General features: G+C 39.5%; 1 protein-coding gene across 1 annotated transcript in view; it reads right to left on the reverse strand.

Annotated features, from left to right (window-relative positions):
* SPATA6 (spermatogenesis associated 6) overlaps nucleotides 1-25,950 on the reverse strand; it is a 56,804-nt gene that overhangs the window by 20,301 nt on the left and 10,553 nt on the right. The window contains exons 6-10 of the mRNA XM_075068242.1: nucleotides 21,946-22,026; nucleotides 19,174-19,452; nucleotides 17,215-17,302; nucleotides 14,291-14,331; nucleotides 11,371-11,552 (exon numbers count right to left, since the gene is read on the reverse strand). Coding sequence (XP_074924343.1) covers nucleotides 11,371-11,552; nucleotides 14,291-14,331; nucleotides 17,215-17,302; nucleotides 19,174-19,452; nucleotides 21,946-22,026 — 671 coding nt within the window. The remainder of the gene's footprint in view (nucleotides 1-11,370; nucleotides 11,553-14,290; nucleotides 14,332-17,214; nucleotides 17,303-19,173; nucleotides 19,453-21,945; nucleotides 22,027-25,950) is intronic.

The raw sequence follows: 25,950 nt of genomic DNA on the forward strand, positions 1-25,950 counted from the left end.
AGTTGATGTGCACCACAGTTAGGAGAGGATCAAAAGAGAAGTTTTTCGATGAGTTGCTGTGCCTTATTGGAAACATACCACCCAATGCGAAAACATTTACTGAAACAGATCTAAAATGCACACATTTGAACTGACAAGGCTGGATATGAAGCAGGCCATAAGGCACTGAAACCATGAACTTTTGAGAGAGGAAAAGGTTCTACAGACTTGTCTGGCATTGGAATTGGTGACAGCACTCGCAGAAAAGGGAAAGCCATCTCATAACTTGTGCCAGATAAGTCCCAAACTGATTTATTAGATAGATCACAAATAATGGTAAGGTAATACCCAGAGGGCGCACTGTCAGACAGCACAGACTTCTCCTTATGGACTCCAGAAGGCAGAAATGTCTGAGCCCCCTGGGCACCAGCGAGGCCTAAATGATGGCAATTTAAAGATGGGAATGAGAAAACCTTCAAACAAAGAGTAATGCATAGACTTCCTGACTACACACAGGGACGAGTGGAGGACAACTGATTCCAATGAAAGTAAACTGTTAGAAATGGCACATGAAGTCCTAGAAATGATGAAACCAATGCCAAAAAGGATATGAAGGGAGATTTGGGTGGTGGACTCCTCAAGTTAAAGAATCTGTTGGGGGTGAAAAAAAGTAACCTTCTAAAACAAAATGTTTGGTCAGTGGTTTGAGGAGAGATAAGATGGCATACATGGAGGCAAACAAAGCAGCCATAACAAGTGTTGTAGGGGCTAAAAGTGTGGCCTGTGATGTGTGATATAACCAACTAGGAGGACATGAGGGAGAGAAGATCATCAAAAGACCTGCCAAGGCAAGAGAGAAAATGTTGAGAGACGTGAACAAGTTTGCTTACACTAGAAATGAATATTTCTCCATTTATTTGCAATATTCCTTAATCAACAAAGTTTGGAGTGATTACTGTGAAAGAGTGATGAATGAGGAGAACCCAAGGGAGGAAGTAAGAACATGTATGCTGAATCGGGGCCTGATAGATTGCATACAGAAGGAAGAGGCTACAGAAGCACTTAAGAAAATGAAAAAGGGCAAAGTACTTGGGCCAGAAGAAGTACTAGTGGGTGAAATGAAATCACTGGGAATGGAAAGTATTAAGTATCTTATACATTTGTTTAATTATATTCTTAAGAAAGGGAAAATGCTGGATGAATGGCGTGAAAACTTTGAGGTGCCTTTTTTTAAACATAAAGGAGATATTACATTGTGTGCTAATTATCAACCAATTAAGCGGATATCACCTGCTGCGAAAGTATGGAAGAAGATTACTGAAAAGTGTCTATGTGGAATGCTTGAAATTTGGAAGGATCAGGCTGGATTCATGCCAGGAAGGAGCACAATTGATGCCATATGTGCACTATGAATCCCCACAGAGAAGTTTAGAGAAAAAAAGATGGCAATTGAGTCTGGTCTTGGCGTATAATCACGTACCATAAGAAACAGTTCTGTATACTGTGTAAAAGAAGGGTGTCCCAGGATATGTATAACAGAGTGACTGTCTTATCCAGGACATGTATGACAGAGTGACTACATAGTCAAATTGAATGGGGCCACAGTAGAGATTTTCCAGTAAATGTTGGCCTATAACACAGGCCAGTTTTGAGCCCCTTTATGTTTGTGGTTGTCACGCATGTAAATGAGAATATACGAAGGGAGGTGCCTTGGAACCTACTGTTTGCTGCTGACTTAGTGATATAGGTGAAAGACTGAGAGACTCTGCAAGCCAGCTCTGAACAATGGCAACATATTTTGAGTGGTTGCACTTCAGGTAAATGTTGATAAGATCAAGGCTAGGATAATTTCTGGTGAGTCCTCCTCCTTCAAAGATTATATATGCAGAGAGCTTTGAAGAGTGAAAGTGATTAAATATCTAGGATCAATGGCTCACGATAACACAAAAACCAGGGGTCACCTCATGAAATTAATAGGCAGCAGCTTTAAAACAAATAAAAGGAAGTAATTCTTCACATAATGCAGAGTAAACCTGGGGAACTCATTGCCAGTGGATGTTGTGAAGGCTAAAACTATAACAGGGTTCAAAAAAGAATTAGACAAGTTCCTGGAGGATAGGTGCATCAATGGCTATTAGACAAGATGGTCAGGGAGGCAAGCCCATGTTCTGGGTGTCCCTAGCCTCTGACTGCCAAATGCTGGGAGTGAAAAATGGGATGGAACACTCCATGACTGCCTGTTCTGTTCATTCCCTCTGAAGCACCTGGCACTGGCTACTGTTGGAAAACAGGATAGTGGGCTAGCTGGACCATTGGTCTGACCCAGTATGGTCGTTCTTAGGATGATGATTCCCCCCCGAGTAATGCCTGGCACTACCCTAAAGCTCTGTGGTGCAAGTGGCAGCAGCTGACCTCAATAATGTTAAAAGGCGGAGTATCTAAAACTGTAATTCGATCCATCTTAACATACGGAACAGAGACTCGGCCAGCCACAAGAAAGGAAATCAGTATGCTCTCCACCACAGAAATTAAGACACTGAGATGGTCAAAGACAGAACAAGAAGCAATGGTCTCAAGTTACAGTGGGGGAGGTCTAGGTTGGATATTAGGAAAATCTATTTCACAAGGAGGGTGGTGAAGCAGTGGAATGGGTTACTTAGTGGAATCTCCATCCTTAGAGGTTTTTAAGGCCCCGCTTGACAAAGCTTTGGCTGGGATGATTTAGTTGGTGTTTGTCCTGTTTTGAACAGGGGATTGGATCGGATGACCTCCTGAGGTCTCTTCCAACCCTAATATTCTATGATTCTATGAAATGGTTGGACATTCTATGAAAGGAAACAAAATGAGGTTGTAAGGAGCCTAATGTGGGTTTCTCCAAGTGAAGACAAGTTGAGGGAGGCTGGTCTACATTGGTATGGGCATATCATGCAGAGATCAGACAGCTACATCAGTAGGATGGCTCTTTCATGGTTCTGCACAGATGATAACCCAGGGGAAGACTATAGGCACTGCATATTGACCAGATATCAACAGACCTCAGAACGGCCAATCTGCACAACAGCCTCATGGATGATCATGAGTTCTGGAAAAAGACTCAAAACCATCAACCCCCAAAAGGGAACTGGCAAGAAAGATGACAATGATAACCCAAAGGTCTTGATGTGATCTAAACTCTCATGCTTCAGAGAATAACCAACCTCTAACTGAGCAACTCTAAATATGGGCAGGTTATTCCATAAGTGTTCTACTTCAAGATTCCTGTTCTTTTCTCCATTTTTCTGTATCCATTTTACCTGTTCTAAATTATTCATTATTTGGTATGCCGCCATATCTTCCCTGTAAACAGTCCCAATCTTTTCAACCTATCCTCCTACAGAATATTTCCATGCATCTAATCATTTGTCATCCATTTCTGACCCTCTCCTGTTTCTACTATCTCTCTTTGGAGAGAGAATGCATAGAATTCACACAGTCATCCAGGTGAGGGTTATCACTGATTTATATATCGGCATATTTTCAGATTCCTTACATAGTTTAAGATTTTGTTTGCTCTTTGACCGTCACTGAGCAGATTTTTTTTTCCATTAAGCCAGACATAATGTTTTTTTCTGGAATGGTTACAGTTACTTTAAAACCTAGCAATGCATATGAGCAGTTCAAATGACTCTTTTGTTCTCCACAAAGAACCTAAAAACAAAACAAATCTTGTCAGAGTAACAGATTTTCAATAACCATTCTTAGAAAAAGGCAGAATGGTCTGTTGACTTTTCTTAATTGATCTGACAGAGAAATTATGAGTGAGAGGGCTGGATTCTGCATTTTCATCATGTAACTGAATTAGGACTGAACATTAGAAGGAAAACATTGTATTATTATCCAATAAATTGCTAGAAACCTGCAGCTCTGCTGAAATGCTCTGACATTTGAGCAGGTAAGAATGAAATAACTTCCCCCTTCCCCCACCCCGAAAAAAAAAAGAAAAGAAAAGCAGGGTTAGTAATGTGATCTTCCAACTTCTGATCACTAATTTCAAACCCTAGCACTGGATAAATTGCTGCTGAACTTGTGCATGTAAAAAATATAGATTTGCAAGCAATTCAAGTGTGCCAGTTCCTATTGCCACAAATGAAACAGTCCATGAGAGCATGGCACTGTGTCTCATGTATGCAGCAATTTCAATTTGTCAGATTTGCTTGTGTTGTTTAATACTGGAAACAGAGGTCAGACATGTTGCTGTAATTTATAGTATTTGCTTTTTTGAAACAGGAAATAAAGCGGCTAAAGTTTGTTTGGAGGCTTTCAAAGCACTGTTACTGATTTTATGTTTGTAAATATCCACTGGGGTCAGATGCTTTATCTTGGAAAATATAAAACTATATTTGCTATTTTAGTCACACATATGAAATGTATCCATGTTCCACAGCAGAAGACTATGTATTTAGTGCAAAAGCTATATGCATCTCGTCAGTGGCATTACTGAACAATCCACTAGTCTGCACTGTGGTATAAGAAATGTTTGTTGGTCACATAAGCCCTGAACTTAATTTACAAAAATCAAAACCTTAAGTATGATTAAAACAGTATCAGCTCCTTTTTAATTAGTTTTGCCAGTATCTTTACTGTCTAATTTTAGTAATAACTATAAAGCCTAATCCACATTTTAAGTCAATGTTAATATTTACACCAATCAAAACTCATCCGAAAATAACATGATGCCAGAAAATGTAACACCCATAATCTAAATTGAAACCATCTAATGATGTGATAACTCCTATTGGAGACATTTTATAAAACGGCTTTCAGAAGACAGCTTCTTAAAATATAAATAAAGGATTTTCAGTTGCACAAAACCACTATAATGCATTATAAAAACCACTAGCTACTTATTTATGTGAATAAGGTGTCAGTATTCTATTGCAATGTTGGAGGAAAAGTCATTTCATTTCAATGGCTGTTTGCCCTGATAAACTTCTATAGCTGTATTTTGTCATACTTCCAATTTTCCTTGGGACTTGCAAACATTCTGCAGTTACATCAGTTTAAATTGTTTATTGATTCCAATAGATTGTATAAACACTTTGAAAGTATAGCTCAGTGACCTAGAAAAAGCCAGATCAGAGAAGTTCTCATCATTCATTTCAAAGATGCTATGTCAAGTATGATCTAAGGTACAAAACTATTTTCCCTTGGAATGTGTCTAAAGACATTTATTTTCTTTTATGAGGTAAGGATTTTTTTTAAAGTCATGCTAACAGACAACATTTACCTTAGCTCAAAAAAAAAAAAAAAGAATCAAGTCTGGGTGTTATAATACAGATGAATACAATTCTCAGACATCCACTAAGATGGAACAGACTATTAGCAATTCAAATAGATGTTTGTATACTATTTAAACACCAGCTTACAATGCTCAACTTTATAATAAATAGGTATTTTCAAATATCAGACAATCCAAACATTCATTTGCACATAGCAAGAAAACCTACACCATCTTGGATAGCAGAGTTAATGCAAAGCTTACTGCAAAACGTTTGCATCAGGTACAACCCCTTCCCCACCAGCAAAACTTCCAACTGTGTGTGTAAATGTGTGCATGTGGCCTCCATGAAGAATTTATCAACTTCAAAGCAGAAACTTCATGCTGAGAAGAAACTACATGGAAGGACAAACAATCACAGAACAGAAATCAATAAAGTACTGTAGTAGCAGATTCACAATTGGAGAGCTCTATTGCAAGATAGAAAAAGAAAAGAAAAAAAAAGAAATAACTCCTTAGATAACTATAACCAGACAAGCAGCTAAAAGAATCTTTTGAGAAACTACCCATGTAACATGAGATCAGATCATCCAGAAAAACCAAATACAGGTACACTTAATTCTAGAATAGATAGAACTTGGATATTTTGTATCTTTGCAGTACTCATGGTAACCAGCAGAAGTAACTTTATTCCCAGTTAAAGGATACGAAGTGGCTACTTACCAAAAATAACCTGTTCTCAGCATGTATTGCCAACACAGAGAGATGCTGTAAGGATTGGTCTTACTGGCATAATTATGTCAGTAAGAAGTGTGATTTTTTTTTTGCTGACATGATTATGGCAGTAAAAGCCCTCCTGTAGATATAGCTATACCAATAAAACCTATATGATTTATAGTATATAGCTTATTTCAGTTTCCAAATCACAAGAAACTATACTGGTATAAGCACCTTTATACTGATATCACTGCTCTCAGACTATGCTTATTTTGCTGCTTTAACTGTGAAGAAATAGCTACAATAACCACATTTTTTTTTTAAAGTGTAGACAAGTACTAAGACTTATACTATGGCAGTACATAATTGTTTTCAGCAGTAGCTGGGGGGTGCACTCAATTCCTCGAGTGCAAAATTCTGTAGACAGGGAATGCATCTTCCCTTCTAATGGTCCCTCAGTTGCTTTCCACCCCCAGAAGCCCTGTATAGAGCTGGGCTCTGAAGCAGAAAAGAGGTAGCTCTACGGAGGCACACAGAGAGCAAGAGCTCTTGCTGATAAATTTGTTAGAGTCTAAGGTGCTACAAGGACTTTTATTCCTTTTATGGATACAGACTAACACGGCTCCTACTCTGAAACTTGCTGAGAAGTAAACTTGTTTAATTTAAAGCATGAAGGCTAGCCAATCACCTTCTAAGGATGGGGGGGTCTTAAATAATGTCCTTTAATACCACCATTTGCTCTGGCTGCGATGTCAAGAGAATAGTGATTCATAGGTGTGAACTAACCTCTAGGTAGCAGTCCTACAAATTTCACATAAGGGTACACTGCATGTATACACCATCAACTTTGCAATGCCCTTGTTGATCGAACCCTTAAAAATTCAGGCACACCTGGTATATATATCATAACTGGATGCATTTTCTTATCCATTGTGACAGTCTTTGAGCTCAGGTGGTTGATCCTCAAATTCTTCTCCAGAGACCATAAATGGTCTGACTTCTGAAATGGCTTAGTCCCGTTTAAGTAGCAGCCAGTGCTCTTGCCATCCATGGTGTTCAACTTCACCTCCTCAGCATCATTATGGGGCATTGTGAAAGAGACAGGCAGAGATATCAGTGATTGAGATGATATGTCAGATATAAATTAGTCTAGATTAGGGTAAAGTAGCCATTGGTCTTCGTGGAATATGGTATAAGGTGATAGATCATCAAGGCCTGTAACTCAAACCCTTCTGGCCAAGTCAACTGTGACAAAATAGGAGATCTTCACTGAAAAGCAATGACGAGAGCAAGACCCTAAAAGCTCAAACATCCTCCCATGAGTTTATTTAATACCAAGTCCCAACGTTGAGTAGGTTCCTGAATAGGACTGTACAAGTTTGTATGACTTTTAAAGAAGTGTTTCACCAGGGAACAGACAAAGCCAGAGCACCTTTTCACAGGACTAGGTTCAGGGCCAACATAAGCAGTAATAGCAGATGGAAACTGCAGATGTTTACTTAAGAACAGCTTTGATAACAGAGAGAGAAGAAAGTCTAAAGAAATTGGAACTGGACAGGAAACCAGGTCACAGCCTCTACGGTGAGCAAACTTTTAAAAACAGTTATATTTACCAGCATTCTGCTTTCTAGCGGAGGTGGCTTTCTGGATTCCATTTTAAGATATCTTTATAACATGAGACGAAGGACCCTGAAGTCCGGATGCATTACCCTGCTGGGACAGGGGATCTTGTCTCAGGAAGAGAGTGAATAAACAACCTGGGGACAAAACTAGAAGCCAAGAACCTGGGATGAAATCATGACTCCATTGAATTCGAAGGCAAAACTTCCATAGATTTCAATGGAGCCAGGACACACATGATCAGCTGGACCCATATTGGATTAACGAAGATCATCCAACTCTATGCTGCCAAAACTTTCCCAGTACTCTGGAAATGAGAGAAAACAGAAGAAAGGAGTAAAATGAGACTCTCTTGGCAATGCAAAAGAAAGGAGTCCTACACATAGATCTTTGACTGTTCTCAAGCAAACCTGATTGTGGTTTGTTGTTCTGACTTATAGCAAATGAATCCATGTTTCAGCAATCCCCCCTGGCAGGAATCACACAAGCACCTGAGAGCAGGAGTGACCACTCATGATGCTCCACATCTTTCAGACTGAAAATAGCAGTTAGGGAGTTTTCACATCTGCCAGTTGCAGGTGTAAAAAAGGATTACTTCAAACTGGATGCATGATTCTCAAAGCCCGATTTGTCTCTCAGCACACCAGAAATCACCGAGTGCATTCTTTTCTCAGCTCCAACCAAAGAACTTAGATCTTTAGCTGGTCGAACCCATTTCAATGCATGTAAAGGAATCCCAAAGAAGGGGATGATTTCAGCTTGAGATTTTGCATCAGGCTTTATCATCTAGCAAGGCTTAGCTGCCAAATTACTTGCGCTTGGGGAGATGGGGGGGGGGGATGGAGTGGGGAAGAGAGATACTTTCATAGGAGAAAACCACCTGGACATGCACGCTACTGGAGCCTCTTCCAAAAGCAAGTTCTGGACCAAAGTCTTACAATGCTTTTGGGCCCTTTTTGAGAGTCACAGCCTTTAGAGGAGGGGTAGTCAAGAGGCATACTGCAGGCCAAATCCGAACTGCCAGGTGCTTTTGAATGGACCCCAAAAATTTGTTCGTTTACTTATTATTATTTTTTTATTATTATTTTCTCTGGAGTCTGGACCTTGACTATACCTTGACAAAAAATAATGGTCTATCCCTGCTTAGCGGAATGCACTTCCCCAAGGTATAAAGGGCACATTACAGATCTATATAAAGCAGGTCTGAGGAAAGAACACCACCTCTTAAACCAGAGGTGGGCCAACTACGGCTCGCGGGACCCTCCTGCCCGACCCCTGATCTCCTGGCCCAGGAGGCTAGCCCCCGGCCCCTCCCCTACAACCTCAGCTCACTGCACTGGCAGCACAATGCTCTGGGCCACAGGGCTGTGAGCTCCTGGGGCAGCGCAGCTGCACAGCCACCGTCTGACTCGTCTCTGTGCTGCGCGGTGGTGTGGCTGACCCCAGCCGGGCGCCACCACTCCCTGTCCTGGTGCTCTGGGCGGCATGGCTATAGTGGCGTCAGCCACCGGTGCTCTGGGCGGCGTGGCTGTAGCGGCACCAGCCACTGCTGCTCCAGGCAGTGCGGTAAGGGGGCACAGAGTGGAGAGGTTAGATAGAGGGCAGAGGAGTTTGGGGTGGTGGTGGTCAGGGAGCAGAGGTGTGGATAGGGGTCAGGGCAGTCAGAGGGCAAGGAACAGGGGGGTTGAACGGGAGCAAGGGTTCCAGGGGAGCAGTCAGGAAGGAGGGGGGGTTGGATGGGGCAGCAGGGGGGCAGTCAGGGGTGGAGGTTCTTGGGACTGTCAGGGGACAGGGAGCAGGGGAGTAGATGAGGCAAGGGGGGAGGGGGCTGTCAGGGAACAGGAGGGGTTGGATTGGGCAGGAGTCGGGGGCATCAGGGGGCGAGAAGCGGGGGGGTCAGATAGGGGGTGGGAGCTAGGCCATGCTTGGCACAGCCTCCCCTAACTGGCCCTCCATACAATTTCAGAAACCCAATGTGGCCCTCAGGTCAAGTGTGCCCACCCCTGTCTTAAACCCATTATCTTAGACTTCTCTAAGACAATGACACAAAGCGACCTAAAAACTGAGAAAAATAAAACAGACAAAACTTTAAAACAACAAGCAAACTTTTCAGCCTCAGTAAATAGTTAGTTTGTTGAGCTATTTGATTTATTTATCAAACACTACAGAAAAAGGGAGCACTTTTACAACCACTCTGGCAGGCAGGCAGGCACCGAGGGACTATTAGAAAAGGGCCAAGTATTTATACCGTTGGGCTATGCAATGCAGGATTCATGGGAATTATGCAAACCCTCTCCCCACCCCTTCCCATATTTTGCTCAAAAAGGTTCTGGGACTGCATAGTTATGCAAGTAACAGGAATAGTGGGGCTCTGGGGAAGTAATACCATGAAGGACACTCACTTCACACCTATTTAGCAAAGTTTTGTTGTTGCTATGTGCTGACTAGCATTGTATAGCCTAGGCTCCATCTTGTCTAGATGTATTGTGTTATGCTTTCAGCAATGCTGACGTTCTACAGAGTTAGGTGATTTGAACAATCGTATTTTAATACATTTCGAAAAGCTGACCCTGGCTACATGTTTGCCAACTTCAAATGTAACTTACAGTATATATTCTGTTAAAACCTTAGCATGTTTAGCAATACTAATATTAAGGTCAGATTTAGACTACGTTTTCATTGCTCCTGCCTCTTTGCTTTCTTATTTTATGATTTTGCTTCTGCCAAAAGACTTTTTTTAAACATTTACATTTTTTAAAAAGTCTTGGATCTCAAGTAAGGAAACAGTGGGTATTTATTAACAACACTGGTACCCCCTACTGATAGGAACGGAACACGACATCATTGGACACAATTCTGAATCTCTGCTGGGGAAAGACCTGTGAAGTGAAACAGCAAGAATGTTGACCTGATTTTGAGCTGGACTGGCAAAGCTGAGTACCATGCAAAAAAAAGCTAAAGGTTGATTTCGAAGTGTTGCTCTCTCCTGTCTACTGCCTGTGAAAGACCCACACAAAAGAATAGGGGGTAAAATCGATTAGGGTGGCATAGTGACCTTAATTACACACAGAGAGTTATCAAATAAACAAGGAGAAAAAAGAGAAACATTAACACACAATACACATTCATCTCTCAGTTATCATATTCAGAATGCTGCAAAAGTGTCAGGCAGAGGGCAATACTAAGGCGACGCCAACTTAAACTCTCACAAGGATTTAAAATCCAGCCCACATATGCCCCACTAAAACTATATTTCTACATATTTTAAAAGAAAACCCTAAAGTAAAGTTTCTATATATACAAAGAAGCTTTAATTGTATTAGATATGAATACAAACAAATACTGGGGTTAAAAAACAATCAAAAGTAAAAAGTTGAAAACACCTTCAGAATACTTTACCAATGCAATCACCACATTTAAGTTCCTGATGTTTAAGTCAGTCTTTGGAATATTAGCATTTTGCTTGAGATATATAATAGACTTTCAGAGCCAAAACTTGGACTGAGTTATACCAAATATTCAAAACATGCAATTGGAAAAGAGATTTTTATTGCCGTGATTTTGGGACCCATGTCAGTCGGGCTGTACTAATGCAGATGAGAGAAGATTGACACCCTAAGTTTTGTACGTGTGATCCTTTGATGACAGTTCAAATGACTACATAAAGTAACAGGAAATCCACAGTCATTTTAGCCTGTATAACCCCAGTCAACCTACAATTATGCAAACATAACTGTTATTCACTATTGCCAATTCTTCTAAAATTTCACAGACAACAAATGAAAACAAGCCTTTACCTTTCTCTAAGAGAAGAACGGTTTAGTACAGGACTTGTGGAATGTTTCTGCAATGAGGAGGGTGCTGAACGTATTAATGAACTAGTAGAACGAAATTGCCTAGTAGCAGTACCCGAGATCGGGTGCTCATCACAGCTGTCAGAAGAGCCATCTAAGTCTTTCCCATGATGAGACCTGATAATCTGTCAGAGAAAAAACAGCAGCAGAACTTCAAATAATATATAAGAAGTGCCTTGCTATGCCTGGGCGTACGCTAACAGGGAGCAGAGATGTATACTTTCCACTTTTTCTGTATGTAAAACAAAGTTTAAAAATTAGACTTGTCTATATTAAGCAATGCTCATAAGACAATTATTTACAGAGATTTGCATATAACATAGGAGTGGGAACGGCAGCACCCCCCATAATTAAGGTTGCATTCCAGGCTAATCCCCTGTTTCCAGTCACTGATATCTTTTTGAAGTTTTCACCTTTCGGGCTGAAATTTTCTAGGATTGGTTTCTGCACAGGGACTTTTGTCTCAGCAAAAGCTCTTCAGCCATATTGGATTATCAAACAAGATGGTGGTCTGGAGGGAGACAACATTTTCCCCCATTATAAAAGAATTTTTTGCAGTTTTTTTGGATCAGCTACAGAGCTGAAAAAAATTAGAGGCAAAAATCTGAAACAGCCCTCACTGAAGAAAGCGCCTTGCAGGTTTCTAGTGAAAAGAGACTTCGGAGATTTCCACTGGAAGCGTTCTCTATTTGCCCAAGTTATGACCCTTTAAAAAACTGAATACTACACCCATACAGTGCATTTTGCATGGGTTTTCTCTCTAAGCCTGTAAAGTGCTAAGGAAAGTTACACCTTGCACACTTGAGTAATGGGGTTTGCTGTTAATGAAAAATGTATAAACAGTGCAACAGGATTAGAAGGGTTGCTATATTCCTTAAGTTTCACAGAAAGGTGTCCCACTGTGATGAACCTTTAGTATTCCGCCATCTTGATCCAGCATCTCACTCCCTGCTGGTCCCATCAACTAGGGCCAAATTCTTGATCTCTAGATACTGCTTCAGCCCCATAAGGGAGATGTTTGGACATGGCAGAGACACCAAAAAAGACTCCATGATAAAGATGTAGGGCAGGATAAGGATGCACGTTTTCCAGCCATGAGGAACAGGCCACATCTCATCTTGTTTGCCATGCCCACTTATACAAAAATAGCATTTCTAGATCGAATTTTGATCTGTTCTCATATATTCCTACAAAGAGATTCATTATAGCCTTATTCAAATGTAACCTTGACTAAAGCTTTACGCCATTGGCCCTTTAAAGCTTCCTGTCCCCTGTGGGAGAAAAAAAATTAATTTCTTATTTTATATCACGCACGTACAGGAACTCAATAATATTCCATGGGATTCTCCATGATAGCCAGGAAACCCTCTGAAAGGCAAGACTGTATCTGACCCCATTGTACAAGACAATATTTGTAGGTGAACTTTAACCAAAGTTTAATGCCCCAGTCACACCGCACAGAAGACCTAAATTAACAAATAAAAGCCAGGAGAATCCTAACATTTTGGCACCATGAGCTAATTCACCTAACAATTTTAAAAGAGGCAGCTGATGTTTGCTACAAAATTAGAATTCCATTCAAAAGTAATCTTCAGATTAAACACACAGACAAACAGCATGCCCAAATATCATCTGCTTTATTAAATTTAACAATGATTTCCCCTTAACAGCTACATTACACCAATAGTAATTCTCAGGTCCTCTTACTCTACACAATATTAACATCTAGTTCAGAGCTATACAATTATTTTTGGCAACATAAAAGGTATATTCCCTTTTGCCTGTATTTTTTTGTTGGAACCAGGAATGCTTAAGGGCATCAGGAGAGTGATGAATTTAATCTGTATCTGTGTTATCTATGTGTTCCAAACAATGACTGCCACTAATATCTTCTTCCCCATTTGAGAAAAATGGATTTGAATTAAAACATCCATCATAAAAGCATATTTAGAAGTTCTCTATACAATTTATCACTTATCAATATGAAACAATCCAGAAGCAGCACAACAGATTAGATTTACATGCTACATAAAACTGCAGTCCTACGTAGTGAAAGTTGAGAGGCTGGCAAGAATGTTTGGCCTGAACCAAAGTTTTATCCTTTTCATTCGCTTTCCTTCTCCCTCCCTGCAACATCTTTCTTCCCAGCCATTAGGAAATCTAATAGGGCACACGCACAATAATTAACAGTCTAATAAATAAAATTATTTTATTAGTCTGCTAATAAAATTTCCAGGGTATTTCAGGAAAAACAAAAATTAGGAAAAAAAAGGATAAACAAGTTACATTTCATTTCACACGGCTATCCGGTGGGTGAGATAAACAAGCCCCTTCATCCCAACCGAGAACATGTGAAAAGCAGCTAGCTGAAAAAGGAAAGACAAAACTTGAGAATAATCACAAGAGCCAAACATTTGAAATAACAAAACAAACAATGTGGGCCCGGCTCTCATTTACACCAATGCTTTGGTGATACAAGAGATCCTCTTGAAGTGAATGTAAATGTAATTTCGCACCCACTTTAAAGCGCCTTGACTCACCCTGGCATCGTAATGTGAAAGTGACGTTACTGTAAATAAAAATTGGGTTCTATAACTGCAGAACATGATTATTTACTATGAGTTTACGTCCATAATGTTAACAGTTTGTTTGTGCAGAATGTTTTGAGAATGCTTTATAGTACAATAAAAGAACCGTATCTATATTTAAGTAATGGTCCAATATAAAGCATCAAACAACAAGATGAAGAAGTTGAATACTTGATTTCACTCAGGCACCTTCAACAGAAATCCCAAACGCTTTTCTATTCCACACAATCCAAATCACAGACAAATTTACATGCAATTTTATTTGCATTACTTACTTTAGTATGCTTGGGTCTATAGCTGCCAAGAAGAGAAGGATCTGGAAAAAAGAGAACCCCAGCAGAATTTTTAAACAAGTTTGAGACTATAGATCTAGAAGTTACATGCAGTTTACGAAATATTTTTAAAAAGTATTTCCCAAAAATCACTTATAACTCACTTTTCAAACAGTAGCCAAAGCAATTTACTGTTGTTCTATATTTACATGCATTTACATTCTTCAGATGAAAATTACATGCATCTGAAGAAGTGGTTTTTTTACCCAAGAAAGCTTATGCCCAAATAAATCTGTTAGTCTTTAAGGTGCCACTGGACTCCTTGTTTTTGTGGTTACAGACTAACACGACTACCCCTCTGATACGAGATATTTTGAATTACACAATATAATATCACGGCCATTAGTGTTTTAGGGTTTCAGTTTCTTCATCTGACAACAACAACTTCAGGTTTGACTGCAGCCTAAGGCTATGTCTACACTAGAGACCTTACAGTGGCACAGCTGTACTGACACAGCTGCGCTGCTGTAAAATCTCTCACCTATCTGCATTATGCCAATGAGAGAGAGCTGTCCTGCAGACATAACTAAACCACTCGCAATGAGTGGTGGTAGCTATGTCGGTGGGAGAAGTTCTCCTGCTGACATAGTGCTGTGCACAGTACCATTTATGCCAGAGAAACTTATGCTCAGAGGGGTGATTTTTCCACACCCCTGAGTGATATACATTTTGCCGACATAAGTGGCTGAGTAGGCATGGCCTAAGTTAATGGGAACTCATCACAGAGGATGAGTACAGTTTTGTGAGTGGATTGAAGTGGCTTATATTGTTATTCATTGCTTAAACCAATGGAAAGTAGAACTATAACCAGAATATGAACTATATTTTCCACTACCCTATAATAAGCCACTTCGAAAAGGATGTCAAATTTCCACCCTAAAAGAGAAGTTCACTGTGTATCCACAGGACTGGAAATGTCCCAACTATTCTCACTCTGTGCTGCTATGCCTCGAATGGAGTTGGTGGATAGTACCTAAAAGGTACAAGTGAGTTCACCTAATAGTATCTAAAGCTTAGTAGTTCTGTGCAACTTTAGATATCCAGAGAGCAGAACAAACAGAAAGGGGCTACAATTCTATCTACAGATACATGCACAGAAATCCCACTGGTATCAATGGCTGCCAAGTTTTGATACAATGTGTTTATATCGAAAAGAGGCCATATATTTGGGATCCTTCGGGATGAAAGCTTCTCTCTAAAGCACTGGGCCAAACCCTTCTTTAATTAAAAGCGTCATAGTATCTGTAGAGGCAATTTTTCAATAACCGTCTCTGATTCTGCAGGCACAAAATGATGGAATTTAGTATCTAATTTGGGGGTGCAACCAAGTAACCAAAATTTCTAAATCCCCTCCTAGAAAGCAGACAGGATCTCCAGTTTTTAGTCTCATCCAAAAGATCAATATATACTGGCAGTAAACTGCGTGGACTCAGCTAGCTACCTCCGGAAGGATGAAAGAGGACTGAGCTGTCATTTCTCCTATTAGAACATTTGATTTCAGGAATCTGTATTTTTCAGAAGTCTGATCCTTGTAACTGTTACACCCCAGGAAACAGGCATGGGGTTGCTCTCTACCAGTGAATCTTATGACTGTTAGAAATGACAACTCTTTCTGAGGTAGATTTCAGTCTCCTAGTGACTGGCCTGAGACCACTAACTCATTTCATACAAGTGTGTGATGCCTATAAGGTGGTAATGTGGGTTTGATATTATCAAACTGCAACAGATTCAAGTTGATGACCATGAGGTGCAAGGCTTTGCATCCCCAGTGTCTACATCTGGAGCCTCCAGTCCTTCCATTATGGGTAAACTGCAAAGTACCTTTAATTGATAGTGAATTGCAATGAAGGTATACGAGTGAGGAATCACAATAAAACGTAAACAGAAGTACACCTAAATACCGATGAAGTTCACTACAATTCATGCTATCATACACGAGGAATACTGAACAAATTAAACCATGTTTTAAAGTACCATCTTCCCTAGTTTTATTTGAGACAGACAGGGAATCTCCAAGTCTGTGGAAATATACTGTACGGAAGGAGGATTCAATATAGCTCTCCACTAAAGGATTCTAACTTTAATCCATGGATTACTGGAAGCAACAAAGAAAATAATCCATGTTGTGCATACAGGAAATAAGAAATCAGAAACTAAATAAAATGGCTGTAAGAAGATCAGTATTTTTCAGTGCCTATGAAGATACATAATTATTGTCGCTGCCCAGTACACCAACCCTGTAGGCTAACAGTAGCACGCCGAGTATACTGAAATTCAGAAGCAAGCATTAGAGGGGCTTCAGCAGTAGGCCTTGCAGGCGCTAGCCCTGGTGGGTCTCAATAATCAGACGCATGGCTAAGTGAAAGGGAATTTTACTTTGGCTGGCAGGAAAGGGAAAGGTTGCAGATATCCTAGATACAGAAGCTTAAAGTAGTGACAGTTCAAAGCGAGTATTAGGGATTTTTGTTCGGGCTGTCAGGGCTCCTCAGGCCTCGTGCTTGGAGTGCCCTCTCCAGTCTCATCTTTGTTCAAGCAAATAGGCATTTGCAGGTTTTCAAGCCAAGGTCAGTTAGTGTCTCTCAGCAGGTTCTCCGTGCCTTGTTCTTTGCTAGCCTAGGCTGTACTTTACCAACGCACCAGCCTATGTTGGGGGACACTATTTTCAGATGATACAGAACTAAGGCCCCAATCATTGGAGTAATTAGATACCCTAAGCCACGTTTTTTATAACACTAGTTTCATTCATCCCAGCGTCCTGGCTAAATCCTAGGAAGAAAGGACAGTCCTTCCACACCAAGGGGTTAAAAAGTCTAACCTGCTGTATGGAACAGGAGTATCTAACACAAGATACAAAAGTCAATACTTACTGTAAGATACCCTGGACCAATCTTCTCGTCCACTGTCTCTGGTAGGATGCCAAGTATGAACATCAACAGTGGGGCTCGGATGTTCAATCTGGAGCCAAAACATCGTTAAAACGTTTAGTGTTGGAGAGAAACTTTTTATACTGCCACGCACATACAAATTAAATTAACTTTCCTTCTCCTGCGTGTCCAGCTCTGCTCTTTTCTGGTTCAAATTATAAATTTAAGATTTTTGAGGATAATATTCAGGAAGTTATTCTCAGAATGTTGTCTATGTAGTATTATTATATATACCCAGACAATAACGTAAGAACATAGTTATAAAAACCCTTGGATGAGAAATTATAAAGCAAACCAGAAAGGAGGCGAGAGGGTGACACGCAGCAGAACAAGATGCAATTTATTGTCTTATATATTGATGCAAATCCACTAGAACCTTCTTACAGTACCTCAAAGTAACCAATAAATACAAGTTCTTGTTTTGAACTTGGCCAAACATGCAGCTTTGTTACAGACAGACACTCTGCTACAGGCACCAGTTACATAACAGGAAAAAAGGAAAGGCCTTCCCTTTTATGCATTCGCTACAAATTAGATATCTAATATTTACCAGAAATAGTTCAGATCTCACCAAGATATTTACAGCGTTGCTCTTCTTCCTAATTAAAGGATAACGTTTTAGCAAGTTCAAATTTTGATCTTAATGTAACACACCAAATTCCCAGCCCAAGAAGACCTCAGCATTAAAGATACCTGTAAGTAGTGTTATGACATCAGAAAGGCAATGGAAGTCTGGATGTGGTACATTAAAAGAATGCAGCAGATACACATTCTCTTTTTGTGGAAGAGGCCCAAAAGTAGTCAGTAATCAGAATCAGCAATTGTCATGTAAAGGTGCTGTAATTATACTGTGAACATCACCTATAGATCAGAAACAGAAGAACTGACTAATTTGAGTTAAAAGAAAAAATAATATCCATGAGACTATGATAAGTGATAGAATGAAGATTAATGGTTGCTTAAGGCTCATCTGAATTTCTAAAGGGTATCTAGGAGTAAAAGAAAAAAACTTGTAAGTGAATTCCAGAGTTTGACAACATATGCTAATGAATTAATTAGTAATAAGCTAAAAAAGGAATAATCAGAGAAGTAACTAAGATAATCAGGTAACGTGGCAGATAAGATCGCTGGAATTGCACGCAAGCCCTGATATAGGACAGAAACAAAAGAACCCCATTTCTCTTTCTCTCTGCAATCTTTCGAGGTTGGATTCTTACGGTAGATGTTTATAGTGCTCATGGGAAATATTAAGAAAAAAGAAAATTAACAAAGTACATATCAAACAACATGATCCTTCAAGATGTTAAGCACTCTGGCCCCAATCCAGCAAAGTACTTAAGAACATGCTTTGCTTTAAGCAAGAGTAGTCCTGTTGACTTCAGCAGGATGACCCACACATTTAAAGTTAAGCACATGCATAAGTGCTTTGCTAGATCAGGGTCAGAATGTAAAGGAAGTTGAAGGATTAAGTTTATATTTTAGTAAAGGGACAATTTCAAAGACAAGATGATAATGTAAAGAAAGGTACGAAGGAAGAAGTCTGACTTTTCATAAAGTCACTGCACTCTTTTCAAATCCTATTCAGCCACTTTTAATACTAATACCAATTACTTCCAACTTGAATTATGCACCTATTATGCTGTCCAGTGTGCTAGGAGAAAAAGAATGGGCATTCAGAATTTAAACGTGGTATTCATGAAACAGTTTGATCCTTGTCAGTTACCAATGTTGACAAAAGGACCTTTATTCTAGCTAATTTTACATTTAAAATCACTATGTAGCAGGCTGTTTAGGAGAAAAAAAAGATTTTTCATATAAACTAGGATTTGGGGAGTAATATTTAACAAAAGAATAATGTTTGATCTGAGCTTAAATGGGAAACACTTTGCAGAGAATACATACATGTCTAACTACAAATGGAGGTTTATCGGTTTCTCTTCTGAATTCAAAAGGCCCCAGATTTAAATGGGCCAGTCGTTGTCTGGCTTCTTCCGATAGCTCACACATTCGTCTTTTTGTGTATGGAGATGGAGATCGTGATTTAGAAGCTATTGTGGGCTGCTCATAGTTCTTTGTTGCTAAGCAGTGTCGGTTTTTCTCAGGTGAAGGGGTGTTTTTCTTTGGTGACCTTGTTTGTAATCTTCCATTTGGAGCTGAATGATGCACCCGATCCAAATTATCCTAAAGTGAAAAGAGAAATTATGTGGCTTGACAGCATGCCGAGCAAAGATTGCTACTGATAATACAAACAAACAAACAAACATCTGCAAAGCGGGAACCAACATCTCCGACAGAAATAGACGTATATCAGTTCAAGTTACCCTAACAAAACTATAATTGCACAGCAATTTAGGAAAAAAACCAGAGATGGTCCTTTTAAAATAATGTGCTTAAAACCAGGAGGAGGATAAAATGCACATTGTTAAATGTCAGACTTTAAGGTTAAGTGCCTGATATTTATCCAATTAGCTTGCTCACACAGTTGGTGCTAAAGACACTATATAAAATTAAGTTGAATTATGTCACTTTAGTTCATTTAATGACAACTCTGCCTAGCATATATGATTAAAAGTTTACAGATTCGAAAATGTATTTGCTCAACTTGCTACCATCCTTTTTTGTAAAATATTTTCAAGTTTTTACCTTTCTGAGTGTAAGGTTAAATAAATCTGCCTATTTTTTAAAAAATAGCGGATGGCAACAGACTGAATTCTTGTTTATGGTTAATTTATATGCATTTTAGAAGCTGACCAAAGATTCATAATTAGCTAACTGCTTTGAAAAATGCATTTTCTTGAAAGATGGGGAACTTACTGGAGTATTTTGTTAAAGAAAAGGCTATTGGCAAAAAGTTATAATGATACAACTCTAAGGACCCACTTTCCAGTTATGCCAATAATATAATGCAAACGCAAAACCAAAACATTTGCCTGTAAAAATGGCATTTTTTGCACCCACAAATACAAGGTTTGGAGGCAAAGTTTGGAGACTATTGAAAATTCCAGCATAGGAGTCTAGCTCAGAGTTGACACAAGCTGTAAAAATACTACATTGTGCACATGCATGGATATTAACAAGCCACAATTCTTCTGTAAGCAGCAACACCAAACTAAGAGTTATTTAGTTTGACTAAGAGCCAGCCCTAACTATTAACTTCTTCACTTACCAGTTTAAAAGTCAACTCTCAAGATTAATACTTTCAGTACTGAAGTTGAATTTGAAATACATTGTCCCTCTTTTGTAATTTCAGCACAAAGTCATCTTTCAGCTGCCTCTACAAGCTTTATAGTTTGAGACACACTAGAAAAAAATGCTATGCTTTGAACGCTTCCTCAATGGCACATTTTGGCTTTGATGTAACAGTATAATGAACTGGAATTTCAGGTAAAGTTTGGCTCCAAATACCTTATTTTATTGGTATTTAATTTTGAATATTTTTTATGACTTGCCTTTGGAAATTACTTTTCCTTTTAAAATAAAAAGAGATGACAGACATTCTTGTAGTGCAGTTGCATTGCATACGCGCCAGATCAGTGCATAAGAACTGAAACAGAAATTGACTAGAGTAACTGAGCTGTATTCAATGCTTATTGCTTGACTTTCCATCTGCACTCACAGTTATGTGTTTAAGACTAGATATGTTAAGAATCTCAGGTATCTTTTAGTACATTAAAAATCTCAAGTACATGCTATATACATTTCAGAAAAACACCAATATGACAGCATCTCTTTAAGTGACAATGTCAACTTGATTTTTTTTTAGGTTTATCAGTTTAGAAGCATTCAGTTTTCTAACAGAATGTGCTTTTTTTTAAAAAAAAAAAATCCTCCTTTAAAAATCTTGATAAGGCTTTTTTTTATTTTGCTCCCCTTCTTAAGGATAGACCCAACATCATCACCACCACCCAAAATTCACAGGCTACCCCTTTCTCTACCTGTGTACATTCCTGCCTACTGCCTGTTCATTTTCAGTTTTGCTGTCATTATTACTAACAAACACCATTTTGAACAACGTGGAAAAAAGAGTGACGTCATCATATGAGTGCATAAGACAGGAAGCCCAACAGAGGCTCAAAACAGTGAAACTGACTATACACAAAATACCGTCAAGCACACAAAGTAAACAAATTGAGGAAAAAGTTTCCTCCAGTCTGTTCAGTCAGGGCATCTAAAGCATGACTTATCCATCTGGAAATTATGAAACAATGATATTTGATTGACAAGTTGATGGTCGCCTTTTAAAATGAAGTCTTCATCTCCATTACAAAAAATAATTTCTCAGAATAATTACAATTATACTTATGTATTGGTTTGTTTTGTTTTTAATAATTTGTCATCTCCAGGTTCACTCTGCTACTGTTAGATAATGACGAGAAGGCATCTTCTCAACTCCACACACACCAGGGACTGGCACCTCAGCTGATCACAGGATATGGCAGCTGTTAATTGTTTCCTATTCGAGGAACTCTCGGCACCTACAGTCAAGCACCTAGCCTTCTCTTTACTCATGCTTGATTAAAAATTTAATCAAGTTGTCAAGCACCTCTGACAATTGTTTTACCCAAAACAAAAGGATGAAAAAAGTTTGTAGGGAGTAGCACATGCAAGCATTTGACAGCATAGCTGTCAATTTAAATCTGGATATTAAATCACAAACAGTTAAATTATGCTAACCTGTACATGAATCCTTCCTGAACTTATCAGGCTTTCCGTAATAAGGGAGCTGGTAGAAAATCTCAATTTTGGTGCAATTCCCTAGAAGAGAGACAATAATTGAACATCAAGCTCCAACTAAAGATAAAGGGTATCAAAGAAATAAATGTCACCTAATATAACAAACCATTCCTAATTTTAAACCGTTTCCTTTGTTAATTTCAGTCTTTAATAAAGATAATTAGAAAAGACAGAACAGCAATGGTAAATGTCAAGAAGATAACATTTGCATTTCTGACAATTCAATTACAGATGATTACATTGCTTTTGTACAACAATTAAGATCTGACTTTTATTTCAATATATTTCTTTGTCAAAAGCAGTTTTAAAGATTTTTCATGTCATGTTACAACATCAATAAGAATTCAAGTAATGCTTTGCAAGTTTCATTCCTACCGACTTTGCAAACTTATTTAAAAACACATTATTACTTGCGGTTTCTGTAGCTTATGGTAAACTAATGATTTTCTGTTTATTTATATGTGAACTTTTGGTATTCACTGACTGTGTATAATGTTAGTAAAAAACATATACAGAATTAAGGGCCATACCATGTTCTACAGATCAAGGGACAGAGGGATCCATCTATCCATGCATTTTTTTCAGCTGTGCAGAAGAGAGCTAGGGGTTGGCTGTCCGTAGGGACCCTCATCCCCAACCCCTCCAAGCACCACACCTCTATCCATGTGCAGATCCCCAGACCTGCAGAGCACACTGGGGTCTACGTATCTGAACATGGAAATGCGGGGGGCAAGGGAGACAGGAGGATGAGGGCTGGGACATTCTGCAGGACAGCCTGGGGGTCCTGGGCACTACCACAGGTGGTAGAGAAGGTGCACTACCATGGAAAGACAGAGGGGCTTTGGATTCGTATGGAGGCAAAGGACCTCTTCCCCAGTAGATCTCCAAGATCATCTGAGATTTCAAGGTAGCCTTCTTCTATTGTGAATCCTGCTTCTGACACCCTAAGAATTATGGGGGAACTCCATGAGCGAGACTTTTCTCTGCCCCTTCTTCCCCCATGCTTACACCACTGATTTCCCTACCCTCCATGAGATGGCATGATCTGGCCCCAAGGTAGAGTACTAAAAGCAGAAGTGCAAGAGACAAAAAAGCCCAACGTGATCTTCGTTACCTTTAGCCATGACAATCATCAGAACCCTGGATGGTGACAAATTCAATCTAATGGTTAATTTTAGTGAAAAAGTCAAACCACAGGATATAAACACATCTTAAAGCTGACCTTCTTTAATCAGCACTCATTTTTATTATCTACATGAATTATCAACTGCCTAAACAGGAGAAAATTAGAATTAATACATCTCCTATGAAAAGCCTCAGTAGGGTGCCTACTGTTCTTAAAGAGACCAAGAATTGTTACAGAAACTTTAGACATTTGTTCAACAGAGAAACAGTTTCTTGACAGCGAGTTTCGACTAGCACCTAGGTATCATGGCAATGGATGCCTCAGAAAACCTGACAGACTAGCAGCAAGAGAGGACGAAGAGTCTCAACTCCTTTGTTTTATTCACTACTCTGCCACTGGCTTGAGGGTGTAGGCATCCTTGGGCAAATTACTCAGCCTCTCTGTGCCAACTGTTTACCCAGCTGTCAAATGGGTATAAAATGAACTAGATCAAGGGAACATCGTAAAGCTAGTTAATGCTTATAAAGGACTTTGGAAGCATCAGATGACAGGTTTGAAACTGTTAGCGGTAAGAGGGAAAGTAGTCTGTGGTTTAAAAAAAAAAAAAAAAAATAGCAGCTCCCCAACTGACACCCTAATGAAAGATACTAGAGGGGAGAAAAGGTCTCTTTAAGTGATGCTGCAAATATTTCACAGAGGGAGAAGATAGTACATTATGTAGGCAGTCACAATCAGAGCAGGTTAATCATGTTCTTAGAGGTAAGGTCTGCACAGAAATGTTGAAGAGTCAGCAAAAGCATGAGGACAACACCAGAGCAGGAAAAAAAGAAATAAAATTGTTCTGAGAGAACTCCAAGAATGCCTTGTATTCTTATTGTGTGTTGTGAGCCTTGTAAGACATTTAGCTAGAGACATTATCAGCCAACCGCCAGCTTTCTGGAGGAGTTCTGATTTCTAATCTTGGGATTCTTTCCAACTGGCAGATTAGCAGTGCTAATCAGACACTGCTTGTCACTGCCTAGTTGAAGTCCAGAGCAGTAACCTTGCTTTTGCTACCTTTAATTTTAACACAAGAAAAAAAAGTTACTGGGCATCAAAGCACTATTGTAGCACAGTTATCAGTCAAATATACTGTGACATTGCACTCCATATGTTTTATGGAAATATGCTTATGAGTGTGAATGTGACATAACTGGAATATGCTTTATGCAAAAGGTCTCTTGTGAGGTATCATAACACAGGTTATAAACTACTGAATATATTCCTCCTATTTGTATGCATGTATCACTCTTGTATCTAAAGCTAGAAATATGAAGTATAACTCTGAGGTCCTTGTCATAAACAGATAGTAGAAGTTAATAGCACAGAAATACTTTATATCTCTTTTGACTGTAAAGGGTTAACAAGTTCAGTGAGCCTGGCTGTCACCTGACCAGAGAACCAATCAGGGGACAGGATACTTTGCAAATCTTGAGGGAGGGAAGTTTTTGTGTGTGCTGTTAGAATTTGTTCACTCTGGGGGCTCAGAGGGACCAGACGTGCAACCAGGTTTCTCTCCAATCTCCCTGATACAGGTTCTTATATATTCAAAAAAGTGGTACTAGGTTAGAGATAAGGCGAGTTAGGCTTAATGTTTGTTTTTCTTATTTGCAATTTGTTGCTGTTGGCTGAAAGGACGTTCCAAATTTTGTATTCTTGCTGGAAAGAATTTTTTACTTGTATACTAGGCTGGAGGATATTCCCATGTCTATAGCTGAAACCCTGTACATATCCACCTTAAATTACAAAGACAATTTTTATACTGTTTTCCGTTCTTAATAAAAGCTTTTCTTGTTTAAGAAATCTGATTGTTTTTTTATTTCTGGTGGACCCAGGGGACTGGGTCTGGATCCACCAGGAATTGGTGGGGAGGAAAGGAGGAAGGAGAGAGAAAGGTTAATTGTTCTCTTTGTGTCAGGATTACTTCTCTCTCAGGAGAGATCTGGGAGAGAGGGGAGAGAGAAGGGAGAGGAAAGTGAATTATTCTCTCTGTTTAGATTCAGGAGTTTGAATCACAGTGATCAGTCAGCCTAACCAGGCCGGGAGGGGAGCCTGGGAGGGCCTAACGACTGGAGGAAAGGGTTTACTTTCCTTGTGTTAAGATCCAGAGGGTCTGGGTCTTGGGGGTCCCTGGGCAAAGTTTTGGGGGGACCAAAGTGTACCAGGCACTGTAATTCCTGGTTGGTGGCAGCGCTACAGGTTCTAAGCTGGTAATTAAGCTTAGAGGAATTCATGCTGGTACCCCATCTCTTGGACGCTAAGGTTCAGAGTGGGGAATTATATCATGACAGTCCTATTGTAATTATGCAAAGTGCAGGCCACTAATGGTGTTTTAGAATCTTGATGGCTCCCCTTGACTAGGACAACTGGTTGTAAATGGTTTATTTACCTGCAAGCCACCTTGTGTAGTGTGGGCCAACCCAGGAAGAATGGAGACTAAGGGTCTTACACTGACATGTGACCATGACACCTGATAATGAAATCCATCTTAAATCTGGTACTTTTCCATTTAGTAGGAGGGGTGGGGACCCAGAGAGACAAAAGATTCCTGCTTTGTGCTAAAGCTATAAAAGGGGGTGGAACAGGACAAAGGGGGCTGCCAGTTATGAGAAAACCCCTGCTTACCACCAAAGATGTCTGCTGGAACTAACAAGCACTGTGCTTGGGGAAAGGATTGGGCCCAGACTAGGAAGGAGTCTAGCCTGTGAAAGAAGCTTACTGAAACATCTCTGAGGGGGAGATATTACCTGAAATCATTTTTTAATGTATTAGGCTTAGAC

Source organism: Chelonoidis abingdonii, chromosome 7 (assembly GCF_003597395.2).
Source record: "Chelonoidis abingdonii isolate Lonesome George chromosome 7, CheloAbing_2.0, whole genome shotgun sequence".
Lineage (NCBI taxonomy): Eukaryota > Metazoa > Chordata > Testudines > Testudinidae > Chelonoidis > Chelonoidis abingdonii.